The sequence below is a fragment of the Peromyscus californicus genome, unplaced genomic scaffold, assembly GCF_007827085.1.
Source record: "Peromyscus californicus insignis strain IS unplaced genomic scaffold, ASM782708v3 Scaffold_7__1_contigs__length_154581171, whole genome shotgun sequence".
Classification (NCBI taxonomy): domain Eukaryota; kingdom Metazoa; phylum Chordata; class Mammalia; order Rodentia; family Cricetidae; genus Peromyscus; species Peromyscus californicus.
The window spans coordinates 77,204,633-77,223,296 of NW_026294595.1; the positions used below are offsets into that span (position 1 = coordinate 77,204,633).

Below are 18,664 nucleotides of genomic sequence, written 5' to 3' on the forward strand. Positions count from 1 at the left end.
TACACACAAATGAAAACCTCAAGTCCCTGGAGAGGTGTGAAACAGCACAGTTGAACATCACACCATCAACAGCTCTGCTCACGCATGCCTATCATTCAAAACTACAGTGGGTAAAGTTCCCTGTCCCTGGATACGAAGTGGAGGAGGAGGAGGCTGAGGTAAGGGTGAGAGGCAGGCAGCAGAGAAAAAGACAGCTGTCCCTGCAAGGGGGGCTATTTATTCCTTACCATTGTTAAATCCTCCCGTGGCATTCCAGAGGGTCTAACAATCTCCTAAGAAAACACCACCCTTGGGTCTCTTTTTACATGAAAGGACATGAACTCTGTACCAGACAGCCTACAGCTACATGGGGGAATTGTGATCTGGGGGTCACACACATTTCTGTAAGAGGAATGGTGTCCTGACTGAAATACCAGACACACACACACGCACACACACACACACACACGCACGCACACACTGTACACAGTACATGATTAGTCTCTTGGGGGTAAGGGAATGGTGGCACAAAAACTTCACTCAAATGAAAATGAGGTGGCAAAAATGAATTCCAAGAATGCTTCTCGGGGAAACAGTTGTATGAGGTTGCAAGATATACTCTGAAAGCCATTTGGAAGTGGGTGTGGTGAGACCCCAGGAGGGATAAACTGGATTAACAGCAGATGGTTGCTAAATGGTCTTCTAAAAGGGGGTTGGAGCTTTTGTTTCTGAGTGTGGTATGCAGGTGGGGCAGAGCTCCAGTGACAAGCACCCCGATTCTTCACACTGCCTCCGTCTTTCCTTTAAATAAACGTCGATCTAATATTGAAAGAACAGCAGTTTTTCTTCCTGATGTGCACATATTTCCCTCTGGCGTTGAGCACACTCTCTCTAGCACCTCCCACCCACATGCTGCCGCCTATCACACTGAAGCTGTGTCTGAAGGTTCTCCATGGCTTCAAGGAGAACATGCTAGTGAAAACATAGGAAGAGTTAATGGCCAATGCTGTTAGACGCCAGACAACAATAATTCCTGCCTCAACCCTCCTGGTTTCCTTTCTTCTTTGTGGCGTTGAGGGCACTGCACATGCTGGGCAAATACTCTACCACTGAGCTCCACGCCCAGCCCCAAACTCTCATCTTTGAAAATGGATGTAAACTCAACCTGGGTTAAAAGGGGCCTGCCACCACCCTGGGCTTGCTTGGAATATTGGTTGACTCTTTACCTAAACAGGCCAGTGCTGTACTTACTTGACACAGAATAAAAACCGTAGACTGAAGCCCAAGAAGAGTTCACTCTGAATTTATCTTGGAGAGCTGGAGGAGAATGGAAACTCCTCATCTTAGAAGACTCTACCCTTAGTTTGGGAGTACAGAGAAAGGCATGGTTACTGGAGACTGCACAGTCGCTTAGAGGGAGGACAGGGATGGGAGTTAGGTTTCTCACCTCTCTTCCTTGTTCTGCTAGGAAAAACAGGTGTCTGTCGGTGGTGTCGCCTGATTTAGATCTTCAGCTAAAGGTGTCTTCCAGTTATCAGCATCCAGATACAGTATCCAGAGAAAGTGTGACTTCGAGTGCTAATCAGTCTATCCACAAAATGCCTGAATAGTTCCTTTGTGTGAGGCAATTTTGTTAGCACCAGTAACACAGCAGCCAACAATACACCCTTCACAGAACTACAAAGATTAAACAAACATAAGCTAATCTGAAGCACTTACAATGGGTGTAACAGGGACCATTAAAGAGCCTGGAGGATCTCAAGGCTAGACTGAGCAGTTCTGTGTGGGCTAATGTGAGGATATGTTCCATCCACATCTGTAAGGGGACTCCAATGATGAGTGACTGTCGGCCCAGTGAGTAGTTATCAAAAGCTGCTATTTCCCCCTCCCTCCTCTCCTCCCATTCCCTCCCCTCACCTCTTTCTACCCCATCCCCTCCATTCCTCAGAAAGGCTAAGGCCTCCCATGGGAGTCAACAAAGCATGGCATATCAAGTTGAGGCAGGACCAAGCTCCTCTCCCCTGCATCAAGGATAAGCAAAGCATCCCACCATAGGGAATAGGTTCCAGAAAGCCAGCTCATGTGCTAGGGACAGATCCTGGTCCCACTGCGAGGGGCCACAAACAGACCAAGCTACACAACTGTGACCCACATGCAGAGGGCCTGGGTTAGTCCCATAGGCTCCCTAGCTGTCTATAGGTCTAGCGTCCGTGAGCTCCCACGAAAAGCTACCGTTTCTAAAGGCTCACTGTGTGTTCCAGCACTGTACTAGTTCCTGGATATCATCTACTTCTTCACTCCCTAAGTTAGGAAAGGACAAAGTCGGTACTAGAACCAAGACTCTTCACTTCTGAAACCCAGGCTCAGGAGAAAGCTTTACTTATTCCATGTTCCAAAGGCAGAAGGCACACGTTGCTTTTTCTCAGAGATGCCACAGTAGTGTTAAACAGTTCTTCATGTTAACAGGCCTCCCCTCTACCATCCCAAAAAACCTAGGTCTAAATTTTGTTTTTCATGTCACTCCATCACTCTTCATTCCATCCCCTGGAGACTCGCTTCTTCCCTACTAACACACACAAAATCAATTACGTCACATTACCCAAGGCTCGCTGTGTTTATACAATAGAAGGAGAAGAGCATGTTTTTGTGAGCAGAGATTTTGTTTTTCTATTGTTACCTCCCAGGGGAAATAGAAATACCTTCTCTGGAGCTAGGCAATGTGTGTGGTTTGGGAACTGAGGTGACAAAAGGGTGGGTCCCCATCACACCTTATTTACTTTCTCTTCTGTGAAAGGATCTTAGCTATTTTTTTCTTCCAAACCAAATCCTCTTACTCTTGAACAATGAATGACCCAAGCCGAGAAATTTCCCAAACATCTGAAACCTGAGAATTTGTGTCTGGGATCCTTAAAGCTCATGTTTTCCAGATGGAGAGACTGGAAGAAGGGGTAGAGGAGTGGGAGGAGGTGGGTGGATGAAAGATGGGGGAAGCCTGAACTCTGGATCACTTCTGACTTCCTTGGAGTCTGCCATCTGACAGTGTGCCAGGCCTGAGACAGCAGTTGTCCCTCTGAGACTGTGCCAATGACGATTAGGAAGTCATTGTGAAATTGTCTTTTCCAAGGGCAGTGATGGGCTTCGGTAGCACAATATAAAAGAATGCCTATGGCTTGGCTATCACAAGGGGCATAAACACTCTGGATGGATTTTGTCATCACTCCACAGGTGGTATGCCTGCAGCCACAAGTGGTAGACCCAAGGGACCTTGATTCTTTCCCGAGTCTTGTCCTCTTGCCAGAACTTGGGGAGGGCTTAGCAGGCAACTTTGAGTAAATAACAGGCAAGTATAGTTTCGACAAATGTGGGTTAGGTATGATTTCAATGGGAATGCTTTTCTTGGATCAGATAGGCCTGATCTACCAGGGTAAATGGGTTCTAATCTACCTGTTAACAAATAGAATTGGTTTAAGTGTTGAGAAAATAACATTTTTTTCCATTTTTTTTTTCTCTTTTTGTTGTTTTGGAGGCAGGGTCTTGCTTATGTAAGCCCAGACTAGGCATGACCTCAGAGTCATCCGCTCTCATCCTGTCATGAATGGAAGACATGATGTAAAATGAAATACATCAGACACAGAAAGACAAATACTGTCTTCTCACTCATAGGTAGAAACTAAAGATGTGAATCTCGTAGAAAGAGAGTGAAATAGAGAACTAGAGGCTGTACGGGCAGGGGATACAGGGAGCTTAGGTAATGGGGACCAAAATACAGTTGAGAGGAGTACGTTTTGGTCTTTTGTATCCCAATAGGTGACTGTAGCTTCCAACAATATGCTGCCTATTGACCAGGCGAAAATGTCCACTTCTACTGCTATCAGTGGCTTATCTCTACCCAAACCCACCCTCCTGACACTGCCACCACCATGACCACTTCTTAAGTGTGCTCTTCTACTGTGTTTCTGGCCTCTTGGTCGATTGTAATTCTGGGATACAGCCTCTCCCTGGGCCCAAAAGGGCTTTTAATGGGGTTGTGGGAAAAAAATTAATAAGAAAAGTTCCTTTCAGTTAACACCCTTTACCTCCAGATGTTAAAATAAAATACCATGTAGCCAATAGCTACAGCCTTGGACTCAATGTTCTCAAGACCAAGCAGAGGAGTCAGCCCCTTTTGAACCCAATCTCCTGGCCTGGGGCACAGGAGTGCTTTAGTGTCCTGGTTTAGAGAAACAAGCAAGCAGAGATTTCCTGCAGTGGCATGCCTGCAGACCCATCTTACCCTGAGGTCAGAAGACACCACCTCTGCAAGCTGAGTGGTGCCCAGAATTTATGGACTTCTTTGGAGTCTGATATGAATCTGGGACCTGGGCCAGACAGTTTCATTGGGAAAATGTGGACAATTTCCACCTCCCTCCTTTCCTATTGCTGACTGTATGGTTCTAAAGTGAATTATGATTTAATCTTTTCTGCTAAAGGTATACAAAATGTTGGTTGCAAAGAAATAATGAAAACCATTTAAGTAAAAAAAAGGAAGATGGTTGATATTACAGTAAGAGACAAAACTCTGATCATAACCACAGCAAAAAGCTATAGAATAATCCTTGTCTGTGCACCAAATGGAATGAAACCGATTAACACACTATTTCTACACACAATCAATGCAGCCTGTGCTTTTATAACCATGAGGTATTCATTTGACAGAAAGACAGTTCCACTTGAATGCTCCTGGATTTTTAAAAAAATCTTTGGGTCATTAGATCAGGAACAGGTTACTCCAAAGTCCTTAAAGGTCCATGAGAAATGAACTGAACCTTCATTCCAGGGCTAAGTAAATATACTCCGTGGGGATTAGAAGTCAGTTACCCTTTGGTTGATGGCTCCAACATAGAAGAAGTTCTCCAGGGAGGGAATGGTATCCAGCTCCATGTTCACCTTGCTTTTGAATTCTTTCTTCTAGAACAACTCACCACCAGTTTTCCAGGCCGTAGTGTATTGACATTAAGGTTTATTCTTCTTGCAGCACAGAGTTGGAGAAGTAGAAGTGAGAATCTGTTATTACAGGTTAAATTGTGTTACACTCAATTTGCAGAGAGGGTCTAGCTTTTTTTTTTATTGTACTTCTGATTTTGTTGTAATGACTATTGCCTAAAATAAATGGGCAATCGACAGGGGCTTAGGGATGCCTAAGTGATTTTTATAATAGCAATATTTGTTGTTGCAGAATTTGACCTGTATTCTGGTTATTAGTTTTATTCATCACATTGAAAACTTGGCATGTCTACTGTTCATGCCATTATATGCAAAGCACTGTAGCATGAAAGTCACTTATAAAGCTAGGGGAAAAAACTCTCTGAACACAAGAGGCTCACGGGACAATGAACTCTCAGTTAAGTGGATGTACATTTTGTTTAGTTAAATGTTCTGGATTGTCAAACGTTTATTCCTTTTAAGCCCAAGGAGGTTTTTCTTTCTTTCTCTTTCTACCATCTGTTATAAGCATTTAAAAATATTTACTGTACAAATACTTGCCTTTGAGCATCGTGTGTGTGTGTGTGTGTGTGTGTGTGTGTGTGTGTGTGTGTGTGTGATGCTCAGTCATTATTCTGAATAGGACAGTGAGACTCCTTTGATACAAGTGTCCTCTATAAAATGAGGTTTGGCAGCACCCTCCCCGTCCACTTGACATTGTCTTGTCTACTGCTGTCACTCCGTTCCTTGAATTTGGTTTCTCTGGAAGTCTTCTCTGTCCTTAAATTCAATCTTCTGTAGACTTGGAAACTAATCAAATATTTACAATTGCTGGAGGAGAACAGCGGTTCTGGGTCGGTGCCCCATGTTTGGATGTATGGCCTCTCTTGGACGTTTGCTTTCTGGTATTTATTTCCACTAGGTAGGAGGCTTGGCTGCTTACTTCTTAGTTTTCAATCATTTTTCAGTGGGTTGCACTTCTGCTAAGGTTTCCTAGTTGCTTCAATTACTCATTCTCAAGCCATTTGTTTGGATTTCATGTTCAGGAACCACAAATAAATGAAGTTATCAGATGGCTGAACCTAGATGAATAGGTAGCAACTGAAACCTCAAACAGCATGAAGATTGTGATCCATTTTTACATGGTGAATGGCATACTGTGGCCATCTCAGACACAGAACTGTAAAACAGATAGCTTCTTTTGCCACCCATTTCCAAGAATAGGAAGCAGGACAACATCAAGCTGCTGGAGACATCTTCATGATGCTTAATCAACCTACAGGCTCTGTGTCAGAGCTGGCTGACATTGGAGAGTCTAAGTCCGCAGTCAAGACAGCACTGATGTTGTCTCCTGGTGATTCTATTACTTATGGCCTTAAAATGAAGGAGGCAAAGCAAGTCTAACAGTTCTCTCCTTCCTAAAGTGCAGCTCTGGGTCAGAAGAGGATTGCAATGCTGTCTTTAGTCCTTTCTTCACTGTGGTTTTTTTCCAGGCTGTACAAAGCAAGGGCTAGCAAAGGCCTAATTTATTTGCCCAAGGCTGAACTGTGTGAAGGGAGTGCCAGGGGTAACATGATGTTATTTATCAACACCAGGTGGAGTCAGTATAGTTAGGAGTGAAGAGGAGACACCATAGTCTGACAGCCCAACTATTTAAATCCTGGCTCTCTGCTTATTAAAATATACCTTGGTTATAGTACTTAAGTCTCTAAATATGATCTCTGAGCAATAAAATAAGAGACAATAGTATTAGTGCTTTGAGAATTAAATAAGGCAATGTGAAAAGCAAGGAGGAGAGTCCCTGGCCCAGACAAAGAGTTCACTAAACAGTAGCTCTTACTGTTAACAAAAATAAATGTTTTAACACTGGAAATCTCAATATTTAACAAATAGCCACTCAGTGCAGCCACTGAGTGACTGCAAACAGTCTTGTTTCTCATCTGTTTGCTGTAACACCGTGCTCACTTACTGACAGGCTGGGAGCCTGATTTTTTGTTGAGCATATCTCACTCTGGCGCCTTGTGAAGGCCAGGAGATATTCCAGACAAGGTGCAATTTCACTTTTTTATGAGTCTAAAGGAAATGAGGCTCCATGTAAGTAGAATCAAGAAACGATCGATTAAAAAAAGGAGCTGTCTAAAGGAAAGATAATAAAATGAGAAGGACTGGGACAACAGGAGGCAGAATTGAGGTACTGGCACCAGGAAGCAGGGATGAAGACCTTCCAATACACTGTGGTTTGAAAGGCTGGAGAATGTCAAGAGCTACAGCGCCTGGCAACGCCCCCACTCCACCCCCAGCAGCTGGGGAGGAAGTGGGACATAGCGATCGCTCCAAGAGACAGACAGTCTTCTGTCCTGGGGCTGGATCCCAGATTGGCTTATTGGGTGACCTTGTGAAGACCAGGAGATACTCCAGACAAAATGCAATTCACTTTTTTTTTTTTTATGAGTCTAAAGGAAACGAGTCTACATGTAAGTTAAATTAAGAAACGATCAATCAGAAAAACTTTCCCCAAAGTTCCCGTACCATGTAGAGTTAATGAAGACATATTTGATAGAAGGAAATTATAGCAGGGTTGACAAACATAGGTGAAGTGGCTTTTAGGATTTTGAAACATTAAGTTTTATGCTTTGGGAAGGTTTGCCTTTTCAGGTCTGCATAGTTCTAGCATCTCTGATATTCACAGTGGCTACTGAAGGCTGGAGTACATGACTCCAGGTGTCAAGACAACTGCTGAAGCCAGACTGAAATGAGCTTATTTACAACTTCATTTGCTCATCAATTATATTCAAGTAGGTACCTTTAAAGTTCCACAGAGATGGCTCTGCTAGCTTAACTATAATTTGTTCAAGGTTGGTTTTTACTTTTAAACAACATTTGTCAAAAACTGAATTTTGATCTTCCTTCTAGTTAATCAAAGTTGTAAAGCTGTAAGTGGTATTTGAAAAGACCACAGGAGTGAATACTGCTTACCTTATAACCTACTCACGGATCAAATCTAATCTAATCTAGCCATTGTTCACTTGGCTTGGTTCTAAATACTAACACTCTCCGGTCTACCCTTTGCCACCATCCAGAGGTCTCCTAAGGCACTTTAGGAAGTCAGGAGTAAATTAGGTCCCCAAAGCTAATAACACCAACACCATCATCTCTAGCATTGCCACAGCTAAGTATGCAGATCATCATGAATATTTACACCTAGCAGGGTCTTTTGTGCACAACTCTGAGAGACAAATGGTATTTCCAGTAATAGTTTATTGATTTCCAAATGCACAGGGGCGCCAAGTCTGAACATCCTGGGATAGCAGTAAATCTCTCTTACAAAATAATTTACAGTATGAAAATGATATACTGAAACATCAACTCAGATATGCAATTCCCTTGAAAGATTGAGTGTTCCCTTGTTTAGTGGAAAGGGTGGCAGGGGACGATGACTATGGAGGGAATGTGACTGTGTACACGAAAACAGGCAGAAGACAATGGATTCGTTGGCTCTACCCACTCACGCGTTGTGGCTTGTCACTGTAAAAAGACTGGTCAAGTTTAACTTCCATAAAGGATACATCAATGGTCCCCTCAAAGTCACATCAAGTCCAGCATGGACTCTGGCTGTTTCTCCACCAGTGCGCCTCCAAATGTCTTCATTTATTTTCACTTGCCTGCTCTGGCCCCTAGTTCTGGTGTTTCTGGTGTGTTCTCAGCCTCACATTACGTAATGTGAGACCAAATGATCGAAATGATCTCCTGTTTTCCTGGGGAATACCCAGCTCCTGTGGCTCCTGGAATTCCATAGGGTGGGGGCCTCAGAAAGACTGCTGGGGTGAAAGCAGTGTCAGTGAGATCTGCAATTTCCCTCTGGGCCTGTTCCCTTAGGGCAAGGCTGGACTTGATTTACAATGGGATTTTTGTCTTTAAAAAACAAGCAAACAAAATTCTAAATGTGCTCAGCCCACAGTAAACATGCAACCAATTTACTGAAAAGCATGTACTGAATAGCTATTACATGAGAGCAGAATGTCAGGAATCAGCAGGACATTTTCTCTGTGGGGAGATAGGACTTCCGAGACCTCTGACTACTACAAGGTTATAAATTCTGCAGCTGTACACTCAGGCCCAAATGGAATGACCAAAATGATCCAAGTCACCAAAATGACAAGGCATCTAAATTTCCCATGTTATTAGACATGGTGGAAAGGGGTGGGGTGCAATTTCCTTCCTGGCTGTCACCTTGGCTCAGTGCTTTAAAAGTTGACACCTACCACTAGGGGCTATTCTGGAAAGCCAGCAAGCACTCACACTCCAATTATCTGCTGACATTGTATGGACTTAGAAGAAACCTTTGTGGTAGTATATAAAATCAGCAGGGGCAGTTGTGAGTCTTTCTCATTTAACTCTAAAATAATTAAGCAGTATGGTATGTGCACGTGTATATAAATCTCACTCTCATTTACACACACACACCAGGAAAAGAGTCCAAAGTCGGTGATTTGAATTGGCACCTTCTCATAGAGTACAGAACATGGTAGCTGGGTTTACTAAAATATGAAGATTTGCTTTTCTATAGCAATAAAGAAGGAGATATTGAAGACTGCTGTCACCTTCACACTGAATACCACCTTTTTTCTTTTGTAGGGATAGCACTGAAAAGAAAAGGCTCCCCATCTCCTGGAAGGGGGAAATTTCCTCATGTTAATGATGAGTATTTAAAACATCTACTAAAGCAGAGGAATAAGGTCATCTTGATGTCTCTAAAAGTAGTTTATAATGTGAATGAGCATATTGCACTCGGGAACTGAAAGCCTCTTCCTCTCTCTGAATCTGGAGGTGAGTCATGGTATAGGGCAGAGGGCTGACTGCAGAGCAGGGAGAACCATGTTTAAAACTGGTTCCTGTGTTTCCTAGCAACTACAGACATGTGGCTTGCCCTGGGTAGATCTACAGAGAGCTTGGCTCACAGCCTGTCCTCAGGTACTTCCTTGTCCTGGCTGTCCAGCTGAGAAGTCAAACACTTCTTAGAACTGTCCAAATCAAAGACCAAATCCCTCTAAGTACTCAGAGGCTGCCAGTACTTCCTGTGGGTACCCAATTCATTTCTGGAGATGTTCTTTACCTGAATCACGTGATGATTTCTCCCCAGAGATCTGGGTAAACTCTGTTGTCCACAGTCAGTCAGGATACACAACTCTAACTCACACTAACCTGGAAGGCAGGAAGCTTCCTCATGATGGGGCACAAGGCCAAGCAGCAGGGCCTAGCTCGGAGAATGAAGCTGGCGCCACTGCAGAAGGCATCCTACATCTCACACTGACAAATGCAGCCACAGGAACTTTGGGACCTGGGAAGAAGCTGCTGTGTTGTGTTTGATGCTTTCCTGGTTAAAGTTTCATCAGGTGCTGGAGACAGCAGGAGCCCAGAAAGCAAATCCAAAACTTGTTCAAAATAAAGGGGAAATGTTTTCCTTGAGGATTCCGGACAGATAATTTATAGAGACAGGTTGGCAAATATTTTTATATTTCTGTTTATAACCACTACATAAATGCTTGGATTCCCCAATACTGATATAAAGTAATAGCATGATTAGGTATGGAAAGCCAATGATCTGTCCATTGGTAATACAAGGTCAACATATAAAGATCAAACAATGATTACTGGGGAAAGACAACACAAGCTTCCAAATTCTGAAGTCTTTTCAATCTTCGGATTTTCCATATTCGTTTTAGAGTGTTTTTGATCCTTCTTTTAGAATTTTTTTAAACAGGATATCATTGGAGGTTATTAACTCAGGGTGCATTAAATTCTCCAGTCTTTGCAGACAGATGGTAAAGCATCAAAATTGTCTAAGCCACCTACCAGTCACCAGTTTGGGAATGAAATCTTCAACACCTCTCTGCCCTAATATCCTTATATGTGTAGTGAGAGCTAGGGTAATCCTAACCTAGAGCATATAGGCTTGGCAGTTTCCTGTCCTCAAAGGAATAAATCATTTTCTAGCATGCACAGGATTGAACAATGATATAAATAGGACTCCTACAGTAAGCACAGGTTGTTTCTGCCTCAGAACTATCCTGTACACACACACATCAGCTGCCCCTAAAGCTTTGTGATAAGTACACAGGTTATAGGCAGGCAAGCAGACAGGCAAGAAAAGGGGATTTCCCCCAAGGCAGACTCCGTGGATCTGCCTCAGAGACACTGGAAACAGACCTTGGTCAACAGCAACCCCAAGGCTGCTTGAATACAGTTCAGACAGAATCTCAATGGGAACATAGAAATACCACACAAGCAGAGGAGAGGGAATACACTGCCCAATTGCAAACAAGAGTTACCTTCCAAGTCTCCTATCTTCTCTTAACAGTTGAAGTGTATGAACATTCTCTTCTCTGACTTGTTTTTCTATTAAAAATAAGGTTCTCCCCGACTTCAAATCATTTGGTAAGAAAAACTCATGTCTCAACAAGATGTGGTGTGTGTGAGCTTGCAGTTGGGTATCTCCCAGCACACCACTGTTTCCTTGACCCTGAAAAATGTGGTTGTAAGGAACTGTGATCTGAGAATGGGAGAAGGCCAGGAAATCCAGCTCTGGGGCATGCCTGCTCATACTATATCAGAGAGGAGAGCTGGGGTATGGGAGGTGGACTGAAGGCCTGCTGCAGGGGGAGGGAGGATTCCAACTGTAGCGAATAGAGGGAATGTTTGCTGGCAGATGGACATGAATCCAGCCAGTCAGCGAGTGGCAAGGATTCTCCTCACAGAGCACTGAAGCCACCTTAGGCTTACCTGGGGGTGGAACTGGTACATTTTACAGTGACAATTCCCACTTGGCGATACACATGCCAGTCTTCTATGTTGTGACAGGCCTATTAATCCATACAGCTAGCCCAAGAATTCAGGTTTTATCAGACACTTTAGTGGCCATTTTGGAAAATTCGGGCAATCTGAATTCTGAAACACTGATTTCAACTTTCGATCAGATTTCTTTACTCCTCCCCCTCCACACTCCTTAAAGTCATTTCCTTTCTATCTCTTCAATCACTTTTTCCATTTCCACAGCACTGAATTATGAATCTCAAGTCCCAGATAACCTCAAGTACTAAAAATATCTTCTTTCCAGCTCTGGACTCTTTCTTCAATCCCATTTTCCACCCAGCTGCCCTAATGCCTTCCACAAAGGCAGAAACAGACTACGAGAGACTGTCGGATGAGTCAGTATGGCCATACTTGCTTTAGGCTTCAGTACGAACAAAGTGGGTTTTCTGTTTGCAGGTAAGGAAAAAACTGATTTCCTTTCAAGATATTCTAGAACCTTCCTAAGAAGTGATCCTGTGACTTGCACAATATTCCAGGGGCTGGCTTTCCTGAGTGAGTAAGTTCAAAGCAGCCTTTGGGGAGCTGCCTGAAGAGCCCTCCAAGGTGATCAAAGGGGCTCTTCCTGTGACCTACCACAAGAGAACAAGACGCACACAGTCAGTATGCATAAAACCTGTTGTCCCTTGGAGACATGTGTGCCTGCTGTGGACCTGGGGACATATCCAGTGGAAGAAATTTGTTGCCAGGCAGCTTTCACAGATATCAGAAGCCATTACATACACGCTGTCACATACACACGGGGAAGGGGTGTTTTCCACGGGGAATGGAAAGTCTTCATGTGTCCTCTTCTTCACTGGCACCACTACAAAAGAAAAGGAAAAGCAGGTGAGTTCAATACCAACCACAGCAAGGGAGGCAACACAATATATAGGTTGACAATCTCGTGCTACTCCTAACTACCACGATCGAGCAGTAGGGACACAGGCAAGTGCCTCAGTTTCTTTGATTTCTGAATCTAAATTTAACTACAGTGATCATAAAAATTAAAAACTTACGATCTTGGGTTGTGAACGGATCAAATAAGAACACATGTAAAATACACGGTACCCAGTATACAGTGAGTAAGTAAAGGAGCAGGAGGCCTCATCAGACTTAGAATTTTAATGAGCAAAATAAACTGCTGGTAGACACCAGGAGTTTGAGTTCCTCTAGGTGTTAGGCCACCTATTATTAGGTCAGAAAAACAAGCAGTAGCAATTACTGGCACTCTGCACTGGGTAGAGCCAAGGTCTCACCCATGCAGCAGAGTCAGTCTCCAGGAAGTACTCTACCTCATCAGGACACTAGATCACTCTCTGCGTACCTTCCTTGCCCTTATCACATTCTCCAGTTCGGTATTTATTCTCATCCCTTCTCCTGAAGTATGTAAGGGTAGCATTAATACTATTTTACCAATGTCTACACATCTAGAAGTTGTACAATAAACACACAGGTGCTCAACAAACACTGACTTCCAAAGACAACAGAAAGAAAGGGTGGGAGGAACAGACAGGGTTGAAAAGAATAGCCACAGGCAGTACTGATGTAACCAGAGGATTCCAGTGTCAGTGTTTCAGGGCCAAACACAAGTGTATAGGCCCAAGGCTATAGCTACTACTTCCGATGCTCAGAGTTCAGCATCATGGTCCTGGGAAAGAAAGGCAGCAGGTCTGAGCACACTTACAGAAAGGCCAAAGCAGCAAACCTGCCCAGGCACTCCTCAGCCACTTCTAGAGGTCACCGACTCAAACACAGACAAGAAACAATTTGATCTCCCTCCTGCTTACTGGACCTGAACACAGAAATACCATGACCTGGAACTTGGCTGTTTACTTAATCCTTCTATCACTCCTCACTCCAATCCCAGGATATTGGAATTATTATTTTCTCACTGCCCAGATGAAGAAAGTGAAGCTCTTTGAGACGTAAGAACCTAGAGTCCTTTGAGATCAAGGTTTAATTTTGGCTGGAAGGCTAACATTTCAAGCTGGTAGAGACAGAAATGGTTTGTAGTGTGTTAGCTCCCAGCTGTGACCTAGAAAAGTTCTCAGAAAGGATTATCTTCGTCTATATAAATCTGCGTTCTTTGTTTCTACCTGGGGGAACAGTCAAGATAAAATAATCTAGCAGTGGGGTTCTAGTACTTCCAAGGTACAAACACTTAGGACACGGGCCTACAGAGTAAGGAGTATACACTCTAAAAGCCAGAAGAGCCAATTCAGTAATGTGTCACATTCAGAATTCCGCCATCCTCTTTTCCTACTGGTTGTCCAGTCATGGGATAAAGGGTGCATGTAGGCAGGGCTGACCAGAGGACTGCCATTAGAGCAGTATTTGGTGGCATCTGTCCCAAAGGGAACAAAGGGTCTTTTATGAATTGATTGTAGCCAAAATCAAAGCAAGATCAAACTGGCGCTATACTCTCCCCTCGGTATATATTCAAGCAAGCTCTTTTCGTTTCTGTCCGTCTCGCTTCTAATGAAGAGGACTGAGGGTGACTGTACCCTTTCCTTAAGCTCAGGTCACTGTTTAGCGTTCTTGAGATAAAGCGTTCATGAACCTACTGAAATCGTATTCACAGTTTTGTCTGTGTGTCCCTTTGTGTGAGAAAGGTCATGATTTTCATCATAGTCTCAAAGAGGTCAGCAACTCCAACCCCAAACTGAGAATATCAAATCATACACAATTTCTTTTCGAGTTTTGTTTTGTTTTTTTTTTCCAAGAGGGGGAGGCAGTTTGAGACAGGGTTTCTTTGTATCGCCCTGGCTGTCCTGGAACTATGTAGACCAGGCTAGCCTTGAACTCAGAGGTCTTCCTGCTTCTGTCTCCTGAGTACTGGAATTAAAGGCATGTGTTCAGGTTTTTTACTATAAAACTATATAAAACTTGGAGTAGCTCAGGGAAAAGGTCAGAGGTATTGACTGACAAAATCTATTCTCATTACCCTAAGAGAGATCTGTTCCGGGGCCTGAAAGATAAAATTATTTCACTGTTTAGAGCATGAGACCCTGTGACTTTGACATATCATTTATTGATTTCCTCAATTGCTAAATATTTATTGATTGTCTAATGTGTAGTAGGCTGGATGTCAGGACTAGAATAAGAAAGAAGGGCACAGTAGTCACCCACACAGATGTCACAGCTTTGGGGGCTGGGGAGATAGCTTGTTTTGTTTTGTCTTTAAAGAAAAAAGAAAGCATATTTTCATAGAACAACCTATTTATCATGATAATTCAAAAAAGATCTTAATGAAATGTGTAGCACAGGCTACCCCAGCTGGTATATGGTCTCTTCTGGTGGGTTACCCATAACTTTCATCTGTGACAGGCATCTCCTCTCCTCTCCATTCTGCTCTCATTTATTACATGAGCCAGCATATGCTCATACAATCTTATCTGAAATGCCTTAAAAATCTCCATCTTCTCCAAGTGAAGCAGCACAGTCTTCCTCTTCGGTACCTATCTGCTTCTGCAGAAACACCTACTTGTTACACAGGGATCTACAATTGAACTGGGGATTGCAGAAGGTGTCTGTTGAATGTATCAATTTCTAGTGAAAGAGGGGATTAGGCAGACAGCCATGCTATCCATTCCACTGAGGTCCTTAAGGAGGGGGCAGCATTATATAATGACCCTGAGGTCATGAGACTGAGAAGGTTTAAATTCTTAGGAAATCTCAACTTCCTCATGGTAGTGCTATATCTTACAGTGACTCTATCTTACAGTGTTATAGTCAGAGCTTTAGATACATATGATACAAGGAGTTGGACCCTTCCTTTTAAAAATCAAAAATCAAATTTGCCTTCTTCTTACCTTCCCTCAATACCTTTGTTTTGGCATCTGAAACTATTATATTCTAGATTAAACATGCTATCTCAATTTCCTTCAGATATCTGAAATGAAACAGGTTCTTTTTTTTTTTTTAAATGTGTATGTGGGGTGTGTGTCTCTGTGTATGTTTCTGTGTGATCATATGGAGGCCAGAGGTTGATGATGGGTGTCTACCTCTATAAATCTTCACTTTATTTTTGAGACTGTCTTACACTGAACCCAAAGCTTACCATTTGAACTAGAATAAATGTCAGCAAGTCTGTGGCATCTGCCTGTCACCACTCTTCCCCTAGTACTTGGGCGATAGACATGAAATGACAACATGCAGTTGTTAATGTGAGCTCTGAGTTTCTAAATTTAGGTTCCCATGCATTTGCTGGTCCCCATGCACTGAACCATCTCCCTAGCCCTATCTTTTTATTGAATGAAAACTTCAAAGCTAAGGAGATACAGGGATTGGACAGAAAGTTTCATGGTTCTGACCATTCTAAGGAGGTTTCTAGAAAAATTTTCCCTTGTCAATGCTGGTAATAGCAGGGCACTGAGTACTGTGGATTAGTCAGGAGGCTTCTACTCACTGACTGGTCTGGATTGAAGACACTGTATTTAGAAACAGCAGTCTTAAAGCTATAGTACATATTCCCTGGTTGTATGTAATGACTTTCTAGGATGACTTGGACATGGGTAATCTTTTTTTTTTTTTTTTTTTTTTTTTTTTTTTTTTTTTTTTTTTTTTTTTAATTTATTTTAATTTATTTTGCAATACAATTCAGTTCTACATATCGGTCACGGATTCCCTTGTTCTCCCCCCTCCCGTCCCCCTCACCTTCCCCCCAACGCCCCCCCCCCCCCATTCCCATCTCCTCCAGGGCAAAGCCTTCCCCACAGACTGAGGTCAACCTGGTAGACTCAGTCCAGGTAGGTCTAGTCCCCTCCTCCCAGGCCGAGCCAAACAATCCTGCATAGGCCCCAGGTTTCAAACAGCCAACTCATGCAATGAGCACAAGATCTGGTCCCACTGCCTGGATGCCTCCCAAACAGATCAAGCCAATCAACTGTCTCACCCATTCAGAGGGCCTGATCCAGTGTGGACCCCTCAGCCATTGGTTCATAGTTCATGTGTTTCCATTCATTTGGCTATTTGTCCCTGTGCTTTATCCAACCTTGGTCTCAACAATTCTCGCTCATATAAACCCTCCTCATTCTCGTTAATTGGACTCCCAGAGATCCACCCAGGGCCTAGTCATGGATCTCTGCATCCAGATCCCTCAGTAGTTGGATGAGGTTTCTAGCACAACAATTAGGGTGTTTGGCCATCCCATCACCAGAGTAGGTCAGTTCGGGCGGACATGGGTAATCTTAAGGAGAACATTTACAAGTCTTTAATTTCTACATATCTTCTTTCCTAAAAGTGATCACCTAAAGAACATGGGGTATAAGTTTTCTTTGTAGCCAGGTCCACTTTCAAAATCTTCTCACTCCCACTTCAGAAAAGATATGCACACTTTTCTTCATACTGCATTGTATATGCAAAGACTTTAAAGAGATTCCATGAAAGCAGGGTGAGAAATAGTAAGACATTATTCTCTATTTCATCTACACAAGGTAATATGCTTATCTATATGTTTCACTAAAATCTAAACTCAGAAGACAACTGTAAGTTGTATTAGTATGTTTATTTGAATTGAATATAAATAAAATCAGATATAACAGAAAGTGAGTGTGATTTGGCTGGCTAGTTTGGGTATAAGAAAATGATCTGCCAATTAGATTATATAGTAAATCTCGTCTGTAAATTTAATAAGTTTGTGATGCCAGTTTTGACAAAAATATACACAAAATGAGATGAAAACTACAAGATGTGAGCAGTTATATCCTTTCTAATTATCTAAATCTGACCCAAAACTTAAGGAATTAACTTAAAGGTGGGCAAGGAGGTACACACTTTTTCCTATATTCTTTTAAGAAATATAAAACCACAAAGTTTAACTAAAGGAACTAGGAGCACTTAAATTCTGAATGGGATGGTGGTGTGAGATTTAGCACCTTTCTGTCTAGGGACAGGGTCTGCGGGAATAGGATGGGGCCAAGGAGTCCCAGCTAGTGTCATGAATGCTGTGTTCTCTTTACAGACTTGGACACACTGAGAGAGTCTTTCTATTTTGCTGTGGCACCTAGAAATGTAAACTGGGAGAAGATACGAGGCCCAGTCCCACTCAACCCCAAGCACCTGCTGAAGAGGGTTACCATGCAGAAGGAAATCCTGACAAATCTATACAGACAGGTGGCTCAGCTTTGCAGCTTCTGTCTTCAGAGTTGAAGCTAGGAAGTGAGCTGGCATGCACTCAGAGTTCACAGACTTAACAGTTTTTTTCCCCTATGCACATAATACTCTTATTTTGATTTGGTATCACTTGTGTCTTACTGAGTTCATGGCTATTAATTAATCATTGCTCTAAAAGAATTAGTCAAGAGAAGAGAGAAATTAAGAGGTACTGACAATGAAGAGGGAGGAGGAATGCTACATGTATTTAGGATTAAAAGATTTAGTATTCTTAAAAAAAAAAAAAAAGGCCACATAGGCACTGCACAAAGAGCTAATTGGGAAGCCTTTAGCTTTCAGTATTTGAGGACGCGACTGTCTAGTTCTAGTAAGTATGTCAGGTGTCTGATCCAGGAGCTTTCCTCCATGACACACTCACCAGCCCCTACAGCCTGAACAGAAGGGGACTGAGCTGCTGTGCCGGTAAATATAGGAACTTACTAGTCTTGACCTGTGGAACTAGTTAGGTATAAATATAAAGCAAAGCAAAATGTTCCTGGTGGTCCTGGGTCGAAGAAGAAGAAAAAGAAGAAGAAGAAAGAAGAAGAAGAAGGAGGAGGAGGAGGAGGAGGAGGAGGAAGAAGAAGAAGAAGGAAGAAGAATAAAGAGGAGGAGGAGGAGGAGGAGGAGGAGGAGGAGGAGGAAGAAGAAGAAGAAGAAGAAGAAGAAGAAGAAGAAGAAGAAGAGGAAGAGGAGGAGGAGAAGAAGAAGAGGAGGAGGA

General features: G+C 42.8%; 1 protein-coding gene across 1 annotated transcript in view; it reads right to left on the reverse strand.

The window, feature by feature from the left end:
* Positions 1-8,181: 8,181 nt before the first annotated feature.
* The window catches only part of Trim44 (tripartite motif containing 44), a 117,221-nt gene continuing 106,738 nt past the window's right edge, over positions 8,182-18,664 (reverse strand). Inside the window, exon 5 of the mRNA XM_052722888.1 lies at positions 8,182-12,613. Within this exon, the coding sequence (XP_052578848.1) occupies positions 12,586-12,613 (28 nt within the window). The 3' untranslated portion in view covers positions 8,182-12,585. The remainder of the gene's footprint in view (positions 12,614-18,664) is intronic.